Source organism: Melospiza georgiana, chromosome 27 (assembly GCF_028018845.1).
Source record: "Melospiza georgiana isolate bMelGeo1 chromosome 27, bMelGeo1.pri, whole genome shotgun sequence".
Taxonomy (NCBI): Eukaryota; Metazoa; Chordata; class Aves; order Passeriformes; family Passerellidae; genus Melospiza; species Melospiza georgiana.
In genome coordinates, this window is record NC_080456.1 from 6,773,003 (window position 1) to 6,790,806 (window position 17,804).

The window sequence follows — 17,804 nt, forward strand, 5'->3', positions numbered from 1 at the left end:
TGAAACAGTGGCTTTGCCCTGTTCTTTGTGTTGCTGCCAGAAGCTGAAATGCCCAGCCCATGCCCACAGCCTGTTTTAAGGAACCAACAAAGAGTGTCAGGAGTGGTGCTGGGGACGTCATGGTATTTGGTCTGAGCTGGACAGGAGGAGCGTTCCCAGGCTGAAAACCTTTGCTCACTGTCCTGTTCTCCCATTTCTCAAGGGAGTTAGAGCCAAAACAGCCTCCGTGCTCCCTGGGTTGGTCAGCCCTCCTAGGGAGCTGGCAGGGGGTGCAGCTCCTTGGGAGGTGATGGCCAGGAACAGTGCCCCTCAGTTCGACCTTGTTTGATTCTCTTTCAGAAGGACTGAGCACCTGCCTCTTCCACTTCACTCTCAGCAGCACTAGCTCTGTCCCCAGTCCTGCAGCACCAGAACTGCCTGTGATCATCACTGTTCCCTTTCCTTGCCCATCTGCTCCTTCCTCTCCTCCAGCTGAGCAAAGTGCAGGTTTCAAAATGGGACTTAGAGCGAGTGGACTTTGCTTTCCCCAGGGCTGGGCCTGCCTTGAGATGGGTCACGCGCCCACGGCTCTGAGCTGCAGGGATTAAACCAGCGGTGAACTCCGTGTCCAACCAGTGCCGTAGCAGCGGCCGGCCCCTGTCAGGACTCCGGGTGCTAATCCAGCCTGATGGTCCATGCTCTTGCTCACAGAGGTGTGTAATCAGCCTTGATTTTTACAGCTGAATCAGGAAAATGTGGAAGGAACAGTTCAGACCAGCAAAAACCCTTTCTTGCCTCTTGTGCACAGGTAAAAGATGCGGTCAAGGAACTTTTGACACAAAGGTCTGTGGCTTATCTGCTTTATCATCTTAGCCATGAGAAGATGAGGCTCCCTCAGGGCACACGGTCACTGCCATCCCACCTTTGCAGCAGGAGTAGAACTTGGTGCTGCCTTGTCTCATTTTCCTCCTTCCCCCTTGTTTTCTATTTTTCTCTCTTTTCCTCCAATCTTTTCTGGACCAACCAAACCATAGCTGCAGCAGCAGGGCTGCCCATTGCTGCTCCCACCCTGCATCCCACCTCTCCAAGGTACAGCTGCACGTTCAGAGCACAGACACACTGCCAACGGACATGATAATTTATTGCAAATATTTCAGAGCAACACAGACATGCAAGGAAAGAGCTGCTGCACTGGGGCACAGCATTAGCCACATCAGACTTGGCTATGGGGGCCTCGCCAGAGATGCCAACAGTGTCACCCATCAGTGATGGTACCACGGTGTCACCAACAGTACAAAGCGCTGCCTGCTGCTTGTTGCCTTCCCATTCTTGCTTGGTGAGTGCTGCAGGGAAATCTGCTGCTCCTTAACGGAGAAAAGGTGAAGCAGACGCACAGAGGAAGGAGAGAAACCTGCAGAGCTGCCGTAGCAATTAGCAAATCATCCCGTGAAACAAGCAGGAGCCCTCCCTGCCAGGGGAAGAGCCCACGAGGTGCACAGGGCACAGCACCTGAGGCCCTAGATGACCAAGTCTGCGTTTTTGGGGTGCAGGTGGTGGCCCCTGGGCAGCCCTGGTGCCGCGGGGCCCTGGCGGCCGGCGGGGGCCAGCGGCGTGTCGGTGCTCGGGGCGCGGGCGCTGCAGGCAAGGAGCAGTCCTCCAGCGGCCAGGAAGGCTCCAGCGAACCAGCCCAGGAAGGTGGCCTCCCCAAACTCCCACCTGGGCACGATGTCGGGGACGGTCTCGTCCCAGAAGTCGAGGACGGTGTTGTAGGCGACCCAGGAGACCGGCACCAGGGTGGTGATCCCTGCCAGGCCCAGCGTCGCTCCCCCGCCAAGCAGGAGCCGCCGCTTTCGCCCGGGTTTGTCCTCGCAGGTTCTCCAGCCCTCCAGCCCCAGGGCAGCCAGGAGGCAGCCCAGCAGCCCCAGCCCGTTGGAGAGGCACATCAGGAGGCGAGAGATGCGCAGCTCGGGGGGCAGCGCCAGGAAGGAGCCGTGGGCTTGGCATTCAACCACCCCCTCCTCCTGGGTGATGCAGACCTGCCAGAGCCCCATGTTCCAGACCTCCATCTCGTTCAGGTCCAGGTTCAGGTTCTTCCAGAGCGGCACGAAGGTGGTGACGCAGGAGCTGATCCACCCGAGGAGAGCCAGCAGCATCCCCCCGCCCTGCGCCTTTGCCCCCCAGCCCCCGGCCATGCCGTCGCCGCCCCGCTAAGCTGCGGGCCCGGATCAGCCGCCCCGAGCGGCGGCCGCGGGCATTAACGCTTGTGGAGCGGCGTCCGCCCGGCCGCCGGCCGCGTCTGCCGCCCGGGGGGGCGAATTCAAGCCTGTTCCTCCAACGCCGGGGTGTGGCCACGGTCGTTTTTCAGCTGCTGTTGGTTTTTCCATGCTAAAAGGAGAGCCCGGCTCAGCAGGAAAAGCCGGGCGCATCCCCGCGGTAACTCCGGGCTGGGTCCCGCCGCTGCCTCGCCGTGCCCAAGAGGGTTAAGCCAAAGCACGCAAATCCTCCGAGCCTTGGCCACCCCGGAGCGAGAGCCTTGGCAGGGACAGCGATTCTCGGCTGCAGCAGTTCCAGCCTCGGTGGGACACGGCTGGCACCGTAGCACAAGATGCAAGGCAGCAGACAGGTAGAAAAGCATCGGGCTTTTCTCAGGAGTCGGTGGCCCTGATCCTCATTAGGTCGTTAATTAAATATGCAAAGGAGCCTTTGAGGGCTGCGTTGAGAATGGGGATGTTCAAGGGAAGGCGCAGGTTTCAGATGGGCCCTTCTCACAGGTGGGCATTGATCGCCCTGTCCTGCACCCAGCAGATGAGACTCGTGGTGTTGTGATGTCCTGATAGGAGACACCCTGATGCAAGCACACAGCTGGGGAAAGCCCATGGACATCAGCTTGGTCCGGTGGAAGGTGTTCCTGTGGCAGGGGGCTGGAGCTGGACTGATCTTTAAGACCCTCCCCAACCCAAACCGTCCTGGGATTCTATGAAAAGGACGAAAAGAAGCATCAGGAAAATCCCAAGTTTGTGCTGGCACTCGGCCCCCATCCTCCCCCACGTGCACGGCCTCCGCGGGGTCCAGCTTGCAGATTCATCTTCCCTGGGAGATTAGCGACTAATCTCCCCTTCATCCGCCGTCTTTCTTATCTGTATCGGGAGCCAGACGGGAAATTACTGAGTCCTGCTGGTCGCGGGGTCCAGCCCTGGTGAGTGCCGGGAGGGTCTGTGCAGGGGGCTCCCACAAGGAGGGGGCGAGAGAGCGCGGACCACGTTCAGCAGAGAAGCGCAGACCAGGCAGGAGAGAGGGGACGTTTTCCAGCCCTTGCTGACCATCCCGCTCCTCAGAGCAGACAGGGAGCATCATCCCGAGGGCAAGAGCAGGGAAATCCGCTGGGAAACCCCTCCTGCTCCTTCCCCCAGGCATTGGGGCACCTGCTCCTTCCGATTAAATCGTCTCAAGGTAATTGTGCCTGTCATTGAGACAGATTAACGGGTGACCTTCTGCCGCTGGAGCGGGATTGGCGGCCGCCGCCGAGCTCCCAGTCCTTCTTTCCCTCCCTCCGGCCGCGGTGGCACGGCCGGGCAGAGGATTCCCGTCCGCAGCCGGGGGGAAGATGCCCGGCGGTGGCCGGGGCGCAGCGGGAGCCACGAGCCGAGAGCGACGCGCGCCGGGCCGGCAGCCGCTCTGCCTGGACATGAGGTGGGTGTCTCCCGGGGGCCGGCGGGTTGCTCCGGACACTGGCATCCTCCGCCGCCGCGCTGGGGAGCGCTGGGGCCGCTGCTCTGCAGTGGCAGGGGATGCTCGAGGGAGGCAGAGCGCCGTCGCTCCCACCCCATCCCCACCGCTACCCCCGCAGGCCGCTGCGCTCCGGGTTGCGTTTCCAGGCCATGAGCTCCCATCGCGTCTCCCCATGGGCACCGGCTGGGCTCAGCCTGTCCCGAGGAGCCCGGCCGTGGGATCTGCCTCTCTCGCACCTTCCTCCGCACCTAGGGACCATCCATTTCTGCCCGAAGCTTCTCAGAGAACCCGCAGCTCCCGCCACGGCCTGGAACAACCGTGGGACAGTGCCTTAGGCGCTCACCCGGAGCTCGCCGGCTGCCGGGGCTGCTTCCCACCGGAGACGAGGGCCTCCTTCCCCGGCCTTGCAATGCAATTATGGCCCTTAATGGGCTTAGCCATCTGGAGCCAGCCCGCAGGCACCCCGGCACAGCTCCGGAGTTGGGACAAGCGTTGCTGGGCGAGGGGGGCTCCCCCAGACCCTGGCCCCGGGGGATGCGGAGCGGGCCGGAGCCCCACGCTGCTCTCCCGTCCGAAGTAACTCCCGCTTGTCTCCCCCCGGCAGGACCCCGCGCCCAGCCCGGGGCTGAGCCGCCGCCATGGTGCTGCCCTACGCCCGCAACGGCGGCGGCGGCGGCGGCTGGCTGCCCCCCGAGGAGCCCCGCGGCCGCAGCAACTCCATCCCCCCGGCGCAGACCCCCACGGCCAAGCACATGCTGGCCTACCTGCCCCGGCCGCCCGCCGACACCAGCCGCTACGGCACCTTCCCGCAGAAGGTACGGCCCGCCCCGGGCTCCGGGGCACCCTCGGCACGCGGGGCCGCCGGGCGCTCGCGGCTCCTGTCGGAGGCGATTGCTCACCGACGGGCTCCTTTCCCCCCCGCAGCCCGATCTGCCCGCCGCGCCCGGGGCTCCGCTGGAGGACGGCGGGCAGAACGCCGCCGCCGCTGCCAAGAGGGGACCCGCGATGCCAAACTACCCGTCCGCACCCCGTCACGGCGGCTTCGTCCCCGGGGAGCCGTCGCTGCCGCCGAGCCGCGGCAGCCTGAGCGCCCAGCAGCACCGCGGCCGCCCGTCCTGGTGCCCGCCGCCCGCCCCGCAAGAGGCGGCTGCCCGCTTCTACCCGCTGCACGCCCTGAGCGCGGCCAACATCCCCAACTCGTCCCGCGGCAGGACCTCCGCCCGCAGCTCCGCCGCTCCCACCCCGGAGGGGCTGCAGGGCCGGCGCTGCAAGCTGCTGGAGGAGGACGGCCCCGCGGCCCAGGCCGGCCGGCGGCAGCGGCAGCGCTACGTGACCAAAGTGGGCAAGTGCCAGGTGAATCTGGGCAACATCCAGGACAAGAAGAGGTTCCTCTCGGACATCTTCACCACCATCGTAGACCTCAAGTACCGCTGGTTCCTCTTCGTCTTCATGATGTGCTACGTCGTCACCTGGGTGGTCTTTGGCTTCATCTACTTCCTGGATGCCTGGGTGCGCGGCGACGTGTGGCACCGGGGCGATCCCGAGTGGCAGGCGTGCATCGAGAACGTGGACGGCTTCGTCTCCGCCCTGCTGCTCTCGGTGGAGAGCCAGCGCACCATCGGCTACGGCACGCGCATGGTGACGGCCAACTGCGCCGAGGGCGTCATCCTGCTCATCGCCCAGTCCATCGTGGGCTCCATGATCGACGCCATGATGGTCGGCTGCATGTTCGTCAAGATCTCCCGGCCCAAGAAGCGCGCCCAGACCCTCATCTTCAGCAAGAACTGCGTCATCTCCCTCCGGGACGAGAAGCTCTGCCTGATGTTTCGCGTGGGGGACCTGCGGGAAAGCCACATGGTGGATGCCAAGATCCGGGCAAAGCTGATCAAGTCCCGCCAGACGGCCGAGGGGGAGTTCATCCCCCTGGAGCAGTCGGAGCTCAACCTGGGCTATGACACGGGGGAGGACCGTCTGTTCCTGGTGGAGCCCCAGATCATCTGTCACGTCATCAACCGCCACAGCCCTTTCTGGGACATGTCAGCCGAGTCGCTGCGCCGGGACCAGTTTGAAATCATCATCATCCTCGAGGGCATCGTGGAAGCCACAGGCAAGTGGTCTGGGGGAGTAAGGGGGGAGAGGGGGGCTCCCCTGGGCTCCTGGGGATGCCAGGCAAACCCAGGCCCAGGAGTGACATCTGAGCAAGAGAGGCTCGGGGTGCTGTGTGTCTCCAGCGGGCCGTGGGTGAGGCAGGGCTGGAAGCCCCTCGCCCTGCAGGCTCAGGGGGCTCATTGTGGCACCCGGCACAGCACAGCCATGTTCTCCATTGCTGCAGGAATGACGTGCCAAGCCCGCACCTCCTACACGGAGGACGAGATCCTCTGGGGATACCGCTTCGAGCCTTGCATGTCCCTGGAGAAAGGCGCCTTCCAGGTGGACTACAGCCGCTTTGAGATGACCTTTGAGGTGCAGACGCCAGCGGCCAGCGCCAAGGAGCTGCAGGAGCTGCGGGAGCTGGAGCAGCAGGAGCACTCCACGCTCAGCCTGTACTGGGACCAGCTGGTGCAGCCGTGCGCGCTGCCGGGGCCCGGCGAGGACGCGCTGCTGGGGACGGCTGTCCCTGCCAGCACAGCCCAGGGCGGCCGGGACGAGCCAGCGCGGCGGGACTGCCCTGCCTGAGCCCCCCGGGCCCGGTGCCCCACACCAACAGTGCCATAGCCCACCCTGCTCTGGGGGGCTGAACGCCCCCCACTCCCCCAGCTGCAGCCACAGCATTCTTTCATTCTTTTTGTTAAGTTGTTCTTTTGTAACGAGGAATACGAGGCAGCGGGTGAGTAAAGGCTGTTCATGACAAAACCACCGACCGTCAGCCGCGTTTGTTCTGGGGGGGCCCTCGGGGTCCGGGCAAAGAAGAGGCAGAGCCTAGAGCCCCCCAGTGCCATGGGCTCAGTCCTGCACCATCTCATGGACCCTGACACAGCCCCCCGGCACCCCATGCTGCCCCCAGTCCCTGTCTGAAAGGGTGCCCCGGGATCCCCCAGCAGGGAAGCATTGCAGCGGGCTGGTGCTGAGAGAGGCTGGACACGGTGTAGTAGAATAAAATTAATATTGTTACAGGAATGACACCACTGGAGTCACCTGCAGCACCTGGCAGGCCAGTGCCTGGGCCTGAGCCAGGGGCCTGGACTGAAAAGAAATCAATGAAATCTGTGTATGCAGGGTCTGGCTGGGCTGAGGAGCCTCCCTGCAGTCCCCAGACAGCTTTTCCTCAGGGGGTTGCAGAATAACCCCTTGGATTTAACCCCTTTTGTCCACCTTTGCCTCTCCTCTATCTACCTACCTTTGTATCTCCCCACAGAGTCTTGGGCAGGGTATTTTCTGACCTCACCTCAAATCTGTCCTGCCCAGAAGGGTGTGAGGGGAGGGATGGGGCAGATGGAGCAAGCTCAGCCCGGCACAAAAAGGATGCATAGGGATGTAATATAAACATGTACATCAGTGTCCCTACCCCACACCCCCTACAGCCCCAAACCCCTGACAAACATAAAACTCCCTGCACAAGAAACAGTTAAAAAAAAAAAGGCCGCAAACAAGTGTTTGTAGGTGCAAAGTTAATAAGGGTCAATATGCATGTTGATCCAATATAAAACTGTGATTTTCCTATTAAGCAGTTGATTTACATGTCATTAATATTCAAATACAGGCCACTGGGTAAATAACAAACACAAACTGGGTTATCACACACACGGTCGCGTTTCACAGCATGGGACAGGCTGACCGGCTTCATGTCCCTGTTCCTGTCACATTCCCATTCCTGTCCTGTTCCCACTCCCTTTATTCCCGTTCCCATTATTCCCATTATTCCCGTTATCCCCGTTATTCCCATTATTACCATTATTCCCATTCCCATTATTCCCGTCCCCATTCCCATTATCCCCGTTCCCATTATTCCCATTATCCCCGTTATTCCTATTATTCCCGTTCCCATTTTTCCCATTCCCATTATTCCCATTCCCATTATCCCCGTTATCCCCATTATCCCCATTATTCCCATTATTCACACTATTCCCACTATTCCCATTCCCGTTCCCGTCCCCGCGGGGCCGCAGGTGTCGTTCCCCGTCCCGGCCGCCAGGAGTCGCTGCCGCCTCTCCCGCCCGAGCTCCCTAAGCCCCGCCCCTCCCGTGCTTCACTTCCGGCGCGGCGCGGTGACGTCGATCGTTGTGCGACGCGGTGACGCGCAGAGCTCTCCGGCGGCGGCCGAGGTGGGAGCGGAGCGGGAGCGGGGCCGGGGTGGCACCGGAGCGGGAGCGGGTTGGGAGCGGAGCCCCCGCACCGAGCGGGGCGAGCCCGCCGCGCCCGCGGGGGAGCGGGCCCGGGCCCTGACGGCGGCCCTCCCCGCAGCCTTGCCCCGGCTCACCCGTATGGCGCGGCCCTGAGGGGAGATGACCGACCAGGAGAACAACAACAGCATCTCCAGCAACCCCTTCGCCGCCCTCTTCGGCTCCGTCGCTGCCGCCAAGCACTTCGCCGCCATCCAGAAGCAGCAGCAGCTGCGGCAGCTGACAGGTGCGGAGGTCGAGGCTGGGGCAGGGGCTGGGCGCGGGGAGGGGGCGAGGCGGTCCGCTCGGACACGGCTGGCCCCCGAGACGCTGAGGGCTCTGTCGTGCAGGCGAGGAGACGTCCATCAGCCAGGATGACTCCGACAACAGTGTTTCCGAGAGCCTGGACGACTGCGACTACTCTGTGGCCGAGATCAGCCGCTCGTTCCGCTCGCAGCGAGAGCTCTGCGAGCAGCTCAACATCAACCACATGATCCAGAGGATCTTCCTCATCACACTGGACAACAGTGAGCCCGGGTTTGGCGGGGTGTGGTACAGGCTGGGGCAGATCTGACGTGGGAGAGGACAGCTGGGAGGGGACAGTGCCAGGTGCTGGGGACAGTCCTGCCTGCAGGTGGAACAGAACAGGTCCCTCTGCCCTTCCCAGGTGACCCCAGCATGAAGAGTGGGAATGGGATCCCAGCACGCTGTGTGTACCTGGAGGAGATGGCCGCAGACCTGGATGACCAGGACTGGCTGGACATGGACAATGTGGAGCAGGTAGGGACTGCCTGGGGCCACCTGCAGGCTTTGGCCTCTGGATTGAGTTTGTTTCCTTAGAAAGTACATATGATATCCCACATCCTTTTCCAAAACCTGGCACCAAGCTGCCACTTATTGTTTTGCTGGAAAAGCCCATGAGATTTCTGGGATGTGAGACTGAGAAAAGTGTAGAATTTGGGGAATCCAGCCCTTCCTCCTGGAAGCTGCAGGAGTTCGCTGCCCTGTAGGTCTGTGTGGGTAGGAAAGGGAAGAAAAACCAGAGAACTCAGTCAACAGTGTCCACACACACTCATCTTCATTTGCAGCTGTATCAGTCATTCCTGCGGAGGATTTCAGTGGAAATGGTTTCTGGAGGGGTACTGTTGTTCCATGAGGGGCTGGAGGGTTTGCTCAGGCCAGAAGCAGCTGAGGGTTCTCACTGCAGTTACTTAATGAGGGACAGGGAGAGCTGTTCCCAGCAGGAGCCCGTTAGGCTGTGTGGCGTGGAGCTTCCTCCTCTGGAGGGGTCAGCTCTGCGCTGGGCTGTGTCACTGTGCCCTGTCCCTGCCGGTGCCCAGGCCCTGTTCACCCGCCTGCTGCTGCCGGAGCCCGGGAGCCACCTGATCCACATGACCTGTGCCAGCAGCCAGAACCTGTCGGCCGACCGCGACGCCGGGGAGAGGCACATCCTGCGCTACCTCTACGCCTGCTTCCGCAGGGCCCGCGAGGAGGTGGGCCAGGCTCTCTGCACCCCGCTCTGCCGCGCCCCGCTGGAGCTGCCGTGCCCCAGCTGGAGCTGCCTTGTTGTCCCTGTCAGATCACCAAGGTCCCCGAGAACCTGCTGCCCTTCGCCGTGCGCTGCCGCAACCTGACGGTGTCCAACACGCGCACCGTGCTCCTCACCCCCGAGATCTACGTCAACCAGAACGTGTACGAGCAGCTGGTGGACCTGCTGCTGGAGACGCTGAGGGGGGCACGTAAGTGCAGCCGGGCTGGGGCACGGTGCTCGCTGTGCCACTGCCTCGGTGCTGCGAGGCTGCCCTGCAGCATCCAGGGCTTGGGTGAAGCTTTGGCTCCCCTTGCTGCCAAAAGGGGGGTTGTGTTTGGGTCGGTTTGGCTGTTGGAGCACTGTGAGTAACAGCCTTGTATCTCCTGCCAGAGTTTGAAGACATGACCGAGTTCCTCGAGGAGGTCATAGAGGCCTTAACTATGGACGAGGAGGTGCGCACATTTGGGGAGGTGATGGTTCCCGTGTTTGACATTCTGCTGGGGAGAATCAAGGAGCTGGACCTCTGCCAGATCCTGCTCTACACATACCTCGATGTGCTCCTGTACTTCACAAAGCAGAAGGACATAGCCAAGGTGGGTACTCTGGCTTAGGCAGGAGCTTTTTGCAGGGGCACATGAGCAAGACCTGATCTGCAGAGATCAAACCAGCAGTGTGGTGTAACAACACCCAGTGTGGCTAGTCATACCTCTCCTCTCCCTTCTCATAGCCTGCCACAAACCCATTAGTATGTTAGGGTTTTTTGCTGTGATTTTGGACAACTGTCAGCATGTCCTGATGTGTTCCCCAGGTTTTTGCAGGCTACATACAGCCCAAGGATCCCAGCAATGGACAGATGTACCAGAAGACTTTGCTTGGTGCCATTCTAAATATCTCCTGCTTGTTGAAGACCCCTGGCGTGGTGGAGAACCATGGCTACTTTCTGAATCCATCCCGATCCAGCCCACAGGAGATTAAAGTGCAGGAATCCAACATCCATCAGGTGGGAGAAGCAGGGCAGTTCTGCTTCCTGTGGTGTTAGTGGCCTCTCATTGCCTGAGGGTTCAAAACATGGTATCAGGGCTTGAGTTCCACTGTTGGTTCAGGAATAGCCTGCCTTGCAACTAGGCGTGTCCCAAAACTGCTTTGAATTCTCCAGCTGGAGCATGGAAACAGTTTTGCCAGCTGCCTTGGGTCATTATAACCCAGGTCTTTGTGCCTTATCAAAGTTGCCTGAGCTTTTGGAAAAAGGGTGGCTGATACTGGCAGAGCAGACATCAGTAACTTGAGGTGCTACCTAGAGATCATCTACCTCAGGTGTTGCAATCACCAGGGAGTAGTTTTCAGTGCCTGTCCTGTAATTAAAACACTAATTGATTCACCAGTTGAGAAAGTGATAGGCAATGTTCTCTCTCATTATGCAAGTAATTTTCTTCCTTAGAGAAATACCTAGGAATTCATTCCTAGGAATGTTCCAGTAGGTCATGAGTAAAACACGAGGATGCTGGATATAAATACAGGAGTGAACTGGGGTGCAGAGGTCATCCCTGGGGGGAACTTTCCCACTCAGGGGTTCTTTCAGGCTGTCAAAAATAGGCAAAGAATTTTGGATTTACTCCATATGAGAACAAATTGTCTCAGCTGTGCTTTTGCCTAATTGTTGTTTTGTGCCAGCCCCAGGATCTGACCTGCTTGTAACACCTGTGTGTGATGGGTGATTCATGGGGTGTCCCGAGGAGCAGGAAAGGGTCTGATAGCAGTGGTATCACAGAGGCAAAAGAACCACCCCCAAGGACTCATTCAGTTGTGTTCTGTTTCCTCTAACAGTTCATGGCCCAGTTCCATGAGAAGATCTACCAGATGCTGAAGAACCTGTTGCAGCTGTCACCGGAGACAAAGCACAGGATCCTGTCCTGGCTGGGGAACTGCCTCCATGCGAATGCGGGCCGCACCAAAATTTGGGCTAACCAGATGCCAGAGATTTTCTTCCAGATGTACGCCTCAGATGCCTTCTTCCTCAACCTGGGGGCTGCCCTCCTGAAGCTGTGCCAGCCCTTCTGCAAACCCCGATCTCCAAAGCTGCTAACCTTCAACCCTACCTACTGTGCCCTGAAGGAGCTGAACGAAGAGGAGAGGAAGAGCAAGAACGTACACATGAAAGGTACACCTAAGCTTTGGGGATGGGAAAGCGGATCTCCTCAATCTCCACTTTACCCACTAATGCCTTCTCAGTAAACCATTAGGGTTAGGGGAGAGTTAGAATTGTGACTAGAGAGGAGCAAGAAGAGAGCTGAGTGCAAATACAATGCTGCCAGTTATCACCAGGAGCCCTTTTGTGTCCACAGAAGGGACCCTCTCAACCCTCTCCTCACCAGCACTGCTGGGTAGGACCTGATGCAGAGATGCTTTTCCTTACAGGTTTGGAAAAAGAAACATGTTTGATCCCTGCTCTGAGCGAGCAAGAGCCGCAGTTTGCGAACAGCTACAACCTGGTGACGGAAAACCTGGTGCTCACGCAGTATACCCTGCACTTGGGGTTTCACAGGTACTTGTTTCAGTTCCCCTGGGGCTGTTTTCCACCCATGTGCAGCTCTGCACATTTCAGTAAATACTGTGAACACAGGGTGGCCAGCTGAGCTGCTGCTTCAACTTCAGCCTGACTGACTGCAGGAAGAAATTTTACTCTCATTTTTGCTAATCAGGATACACTCAGGCTTTAAACAATCATTGTGGGTTTTGATTCTCAAACCCCCTTGGCCTTTCTGCAAGTGCTTTATCTTAATAAAGGAGTCTTGCAGGCTCCCTGTTACTTGTAGACACCAACAGCCAAGTGCTGTTATTTATAGGTTGCTCCATTCCCCCTCTCCTTGGGGCAGGAGCCTCATCCAGGTGGCAGAGCACCTGTCCACTGGGAATGTATGTGAAACAGCAATGTGAGGTAGCTGTCAGCTTCCAGGAGAGGATTTTCTGGACACTAAAAGACTCTGTTTTGCACGACTTCCCTCTGCAAATCGTTGCCTAGATACTGTGAGGTCATGGCTGATCCAAGCAGAGTCCCCTTCTGGTTTATTCTCTAAATATAGACATTGACAAAAAAGTTATTATGCAAGTGGCTTGTTGCTGGGAAACTGAAGTGTCACCTTGCAAGCATCTCTGGGCCGTGTTGGATCCCTGACCTCAGTGACCCAAGGGAGCTCTGCCATGTCCCCAGGCGACTCTGCAGGTGCCATGGTCCCTCAGAGGGTCTCGTACCCTCCCAGGTCCTGCCAAGCCTTTTCTCAAGGCTTCCCATTGCAGAGCCCCAGACAGGGTACCCACAGGAAATTATCTGAATCCACCAGCTTCTGCATTGGTGAGGCAGGATGTCTGTCTTTCTGTCTGTCTCCTGAGCCCCTCTTTGCCTCCTTTCCCGGGCAGGTTGCACGACCAGATGGTAAAGATAAACCAAAGCCTTCACCGCCTGCAAGTGGCGTGGCGAGAAGCTCAGCAGAGCTCCAGCCCCGCTGCTGACAGCCTCAGGGAGCAGTTTGAGCGCCTGATGACCATCTACCTGTCCACCAAGACGGCCATGACGGAACCGCAGATGCTGCAGAACTGCCTGAACCTGCAGGTGTCCATGGCAGTGCTGCTGGTGCAGCTGGCAGTGGGGAACCAGGGCAGCGAGCCGCTGGAGCTGAGCTTCCCGCTGCCGCAGGTGGAGCACAGCGCGCTGGCCTACGTGCCAGGTGAGGCCACGGGTGCTGCTCTGTGCCAGCACCTGCATGCATCAGCACTGCAAGAGCTGCCTGAGCAAGTGCTCCCCTGTCCAGGGCAGGACACGGTGCCACCACCGACATTGTGCAGAATATTCTCTCTGAAAAGGATCTCTCTTAGAGAAATTTGGGGCTGTTTGAGGGGCCATACTTAGGGTGGTGAAGCTGCTGACCTTTTAGAAGACTTACTCATTTGCAAGTGACAAGTTCTACGTTGATTTAGTGTTTTCTCTATATGTAAACTTTTTTCTGGGGCCTGCTTCAGGATTCTTCCCTTGGGGGTTGTGTAGAAGTGTGTCATCAGCAGATGCTGGATTTACCCCAGAAGCGACCTGACTTGTGGGAGGGAAGAGGGGAAGCGAGTCCCACATGTTACTCATGCCATCAGGCTGGGCATCCTTCTCCATGGCAGGTTCTAATACAGCTTTTTAATTACCAGTAGTTAATCAGCATCAGGGTGGTGAGGGGAGAGGGGATGGGAGGCTGGAAAAGGGCAAGGTGAGCTGCCTGGGGAGGAGCTCAGCTACAATCTCTGTTTGCAGAGTTCTTTGCCGATAATTTGGGCGACTTCTTCATTTTCCTGCGGCGTTTTGCTGATGACATCTTGGAGACTTCTGCTGATTCCCTGGAGCACGTCCTTCACTTTGTTACTGTTTTCATGGGTGATGTGGAGAGGTAGGTGCAGCCCTGGGTCCTTGTTGCAGAACTCCCAGGGTGACCAAGCAAGTAGAAATTGCAGAGCTGTCTTGAGGCTTGGTTTGTGCAGCTGCAAGCAGGTTGATCTTTTTGAAACAGCTGAAATATGCCTGCAAGAGGCACAAAGGGAATACAGGCCTGCCTAGAGACCACTGGCTTCATGCAAGGTTCAAATGGGATTTAGTGCTTAAATATATGTGTTCCCACACTCTCCCTTTGCCTGAGATTCCACTGTGGCATGGTGTCTATGCAAGTGACTGCTGACCCAGGGCTGGCTTTACTGATGGTTTGCAGCAGTCTGGCACTCAAGCATGGATGAACACAGATCCTGGAGTGATTCCTGAGCAGCTCCATTCTGCACCATGGACATGTCATCCTGGATTTGCTTTGTTTTGACTTGCAGGATGAAAAATCCTCACCTGCGAGCCAAGCTGGCTGAAGTGTTGGAGGCTGTGATGCCTCACATGGATCAGGCTCAGAGCCCGCTCGTCTCGAGCGTGTTCCATCGCAAGCGAGTGTTCTGCTCCTACCAACACGCCGCCCACCTGGCTGAGGCACTCATCAAAGTCTTTGTGGATATCGAGTTCACGGGTAAGCGCAGAATGGGAAGAGTTGTGTTCCCTGTGTAGCACCTGTGGGGGACTGTCCACTTGAAAGGTTCTTTGGCTTGTGCCCAGGTGACCCACACCAGTTTGAACAGAAGTTCAACTACCGCCGTCCCATGTATCCCATCCTGAGGTACATGTGGGACACCGATTCCTACCGGGACAGCATAAAGGTGAGGCGAGAGGTGCATGCCTGAGTGTGCCATGTGGGTGTGCAGCTCACCTGGGGGGTCACATGGGGGGCTCCACGTCCTGCCATCGGGGCTGGGCTGCAGAATTTGCTATTTCCTTTCTTTGCAGGCTCTGGCTGATTATGCCTCAGAGAACCTGGAGGCAATGAATCCCCCTCTCTTCTTGCGCTTCCTTAACCTGCTCATGAACGATGCCATTTTCCTGTTGGATGAAGCCATACAGGTAGGGCTGAGTTCACATTCCATCACTGTCAGGTAAACAAGGTCTCACTTCCTTGGTGCAATACTGACCTCCAGAACAGGGCCAGCTTGCCTGGCTCTGCCTGGTGAGTCTCTGCAGTAAGTAGTGTGCAGGAAACAATCCCAAGACGGAGTGGCTGGTGCCCTGGAAGAAGAGGTGAAGGCAGGAGGAAGGGTCTGGGGCCCTGTCCGTGGGTTACCCTTCCTTCCGTTGGGTTCAGGAGGCAGCTCAGAACCAAGAGGAGCAAAAGAGCTTTTTCAGATCCAACAGGAAGCACAGGGAAATCTGCCTGTTCGTAATCTGGATACACTCAGGCTTTAAACAATCACTGTGGGTTTTGATTCTCAAATCTCCTTGGTCTTTCTGCAAGTGTTTTATCCTAATAAAGGCCTTTTGTCTCCAGGCAGTTTTCCTTTGGGATTGCAAGGGAATTTCAGGTGCTCTCATGTCCCTGGTGTGTGTCAAATGTGTCTCCACTCCTTTCAGAGCTGCTGTTGCTGCTAGAAAGGGCTATTTTGGGGAGCTATTACCTGCTAGAGAGCTGATTGCTGGAAGGCCAGCAGATAAGATGGGTGATATGGATGTTGCCTGACTGGTTTTGAGTGTTTCTGGACCTCCTTGCTGTCGCCACCCACGCAAACAGTGCATGTGTTCTGTCCTGCAGTACCTCAGCAAGATCAAAGTTCAGCAGATTGAGAAGGACCGAGGCGAATGGGACAGCCTGTCCCCCGAGGCTCGTCGCGAGAAGGAGTCCAGCCTGCAGATGTTTGGTCAGCTGGCCCGTTTCCACAACATCATGTCCAATGAAACCATTGGCACTCTGGCTTTCCTGACTTCAGGTAGGGGAAATGGTCCCTCCTGCCTGCCAGGGTGTGAGCAGGCAGGAACTTGGTTTCAGTGTGGTCAGATGAGGATGGAATGGCTGAGAATCTGCAAGCTGTTGTTTTGGTTTCCAGAAATCAAGTCCCTGTTTGTGCATCCTTTCCTTGCCGAGCGCATCATCTCCATGCTCAACTACTTCCTGCAACATCTGGTTGGGCCTAAAATGGGAGCTTTGAAGGTGAAAGATTTCAGTGAGTTTGACTTCAAGCCACAGCAGCTCGTGTCTGACATCTGCACCATCTACCTAAACCTTGGGTAGGTGACAAGGGGAGTGAGCTTGTCAGGAGCCATGCAGGAGCCATCTTGGTGATACTGGGGGAGAAATGCTTAGTTACACTCGAGCTTTTCTTTAGCTTTGAGTTCTTTCCTATGGGAATGTGGCTGCAGTGGGGCCTGTTTTGCAGCCATGATAAATGGGGATTCTTAAACCTTTCTCTCATGTAACCTGGTGCAGGGATGAAGAAAACTTCTGTGCCACAGTCCCCAAGGACGGCCGCTCCTACTCACCGACACTCTTTGCCCAGACCGTGCGGGTTCTGAAGAAGATTAATAAGCCTGGAAACATGATAGTGTCTTTTAGTAACCTGGCTGAGAGGATCAAGGTGAGCACTGGAGGGAATTCAGCATACAAAAAGAGATAGAGCTGGTTCCCTGTGTCCTTTTTGCTCCGTGTGTTGCTGCATCTTTGCTGTGGAGCTGGATTTCTGGGAGTGGAGCTTTGTGCAAGGTCCAGCTGGGGCAGCTGGGAGGGTTCCCTGCCTGCACAGACCTGTGAATGCTCCCTGGTTTTTAAAGGGTGGGGAGGCGGAATCCCTCAGAGCCACGTGTGCTCCCTAGTCTCTTGCAGACCGGCAGCAGCAGGAAGAGGAGACATATGCAGATGCCTGTGATGAATTCCTGGATCCAATCATGAGCACTCTGATGTCAGACCCCGTGATCCTGCCCTCCTCCCGTGTCACTGTGGACCGATCGACCATAGCCCGACACCTCCTCAGGTGTGCAGCACAGCCCTCTCGCCTTTTGGGAATCTGTTTCACATATCCAGGGACTCTTCCTGGCCTCTCTCTTTTTTTTTTCTTTTTTTTTTTTTTATCTCTAGCACCAGGAATGTCCAAGTAATCTCCTTGATCTTTTCTGTTTCAGTGATCAGACAGATCCTTTCAATCGGAGTCCCCTAACTATGGACCAGATCAGACCAAACACAGAGCTAAAAGAGAAGATACAGAGATGGCTTGCAGAGAGGAAAAAGCAGAAGGAGGAGGAGCTGGAGGACACTCTGAACTAAAAGACAGGCTCTCATCTCTAAACCTCCTGTCATGGGCAAGATCACAGCCATGCAGGGGTAGCGGCTGGAGCTACCACCCTAATGACGACCACATTTAGTGCATTGCCACCACCTTTGGAGTCTCTCCTCAGACCTTCCCTGCCAGCCCTTGTTCTCTCTTTTCCTTTCAAGACTCTCTCTTTAATACTACAACTTCCCACTGCACTACAGCTTTGAGCCTCAGCCACGGGAGAAGAACACAGCCTCCTCATGATGTGGTGCCCTGGCTCTCTATTACCTGCTCTTTGTGTTGGCCGTGTTCTTTTCCAGCAACACCAAAAGCCTCCCTCTGTTCTGTGTTTAAACTGTAACCATCTCTCACTTGGTGAAAATGAGGGGGTGTTTTTCTGACTTTTATGTGCCAGGGGTGTAGCAGGGTTTACTTCCCCGGTGAGTTTTGGGAATGGCGGGCGTTGGAAATTAAACACAGAGATCATCTTACAGCTGGTGCTGGAGGTGTGGCGCTGCCGGGAGCTCTGAAAAGCCTGTTTGGGTTGGTGCGGGCACCGGCGCGCTTCCGCCCTGCGTGGGTCTCGAACCCGCGGATCCTGCGCTTCC

At 57.5% G+C, this 17,804-nt stretch overlaps 3 protein-coding genes across 3 annotated transcripts; 2 read left to right on the forward strand and 1 right to left on the reverse strand.

Moving 5' to 3' along the window:
- Nucleotides 1-1,143: 1,143 nt before the first annotated feature.
- On the reverse strand, nucleotides 1,144-2,171 carry CLDN25 (claudin 25). The gene has a single exon (XM_058041299.1). The coding sequence runs from the start codon at nucleotides 2,169-2,171 to the stop codon at nucleotides 1,497-1,499; it is 675 nt and encodes a 224-aa protein (XP_057897282.1). The 3' UTR covers nucleotides 1,144-1,496.
- A 2,175-nt stretch (nucleotides 2,172-4,346) lies between these two features.
- LOC131093943 (G protein-activated inward rectifier potassium channel 4-like) lies at nucleotides 4,347-6,384 on the forward strand. The gene is made up of 3 exons (XM_058041360.1): nucleotides 4,347-4,523; nucleotides 4,633-5,815; nucleotides 6,041-6,384. The coding sequence occupies exons 1-3, from the start codon at nucleotides 4,347-4,349 to the stop codon at nucleotides 6,382-6,384; spliced, it is 1,704 nt and encodes a 567-aa protein (XP_057897343.1).
- A 1,526-nt stretch (nucleotides 6,385-7,910) lies between these two features.
- UBE4A (ubiquitination factor E4A) lies at nucleotides 7,911-17,687 on the forward strand. The gene is made up of 20 exons (XM_058041359.1): nucleotides 7,911-7,970; nucleotides 8,110-8,274; nucleotides 8,378-8,554; nucleotides 8,695-8,807; nucleotides 9,368-9,520; nucleotides 9,607-9,766; nucleotides 9,949-10,151; nucleotides 10,367-10,558; nucleotides 11,383-11,716; nucleotides 11,974-12,100; nucleotides 12,973-13,280; nucleotides 13,850-13,982; nucleotides 14,407-14,594; nucleotides 14,681-14,781; nucleotides 14,909-15,022; nucleotides 15,705-15,879; nucleotides 15,997-16,177; nucleotides 16,377-16,524; nucleotides 16,760-16,917; nucleotides 17,066-17,687. Exons 2-20 carry the CDS (start codon nucleotides 8,151-8,153, stop codon nucleotides 17,205-17,207), a joined length of 3,231 nt encoding a protein of 1,076 aa, XP_057897342.1. The 5' UTR covers nucleotides 7,911-7,970; nucleotides 8,110-8,150; the 3' UTR covers nucleotides 17,208-17,687.
- Nucleotides 17,688-17,804: the final 117 nt, after the last annotated feature.

Bases quoted from the DNA above. Each gene is read 5' to 3' on its own strand.
- CLDN25 (XM_058041299.1), bottom strand. From the start codon at position 2,171: ATGGCCGGGGGCTGGGGGGCAAAGGCGCAGGGCGGGGGGATGCTGCTG.
- UBE4A (XM_058041359.1), top strand. From the start codon at position 8,151: ATGACCGACCAGGAGAACAACAACAGCATCTCCAGCAACCCCTTCGCC. The intron at 13,281-13,849 runs GTGAGGCCACGG...CTCTGTTTGCAG, and splicing joins CGCGCTGGCCTACGTGCCAG to AGTTCTTTGCCGATAATTTG. The intron at 14,782-14,908 runs GTGAGGCGAGAG...CTTTCTTTGCAG, and splicing joins CCTACCGGGACAGCATAAAG to GCTCTGGCTGATTATGCCTC.
- LOC131093943 (XM_058041360.1), top strand. From the start codon at position 4,347: ATGGTGCTGCCCTACGCCCGCAACGGCGGCGGCGGCGGCGGCTGGCTG. The intron at 4,524-4,632 runs GTACGGCCCGCC...TCCCCCCCGCAG, and splicing joins ACGGCACCTTCCCGCAGAAG to CCCGATCTGCCCGCCGCGCC. The intron at 5,816-6,040 runs GCAAGTGGTCTG...CCATTGCTGCAG, and splicing joins GGGCATCGTGGAAGCCACAG to GAATGACGTGCCAAGCCCGC.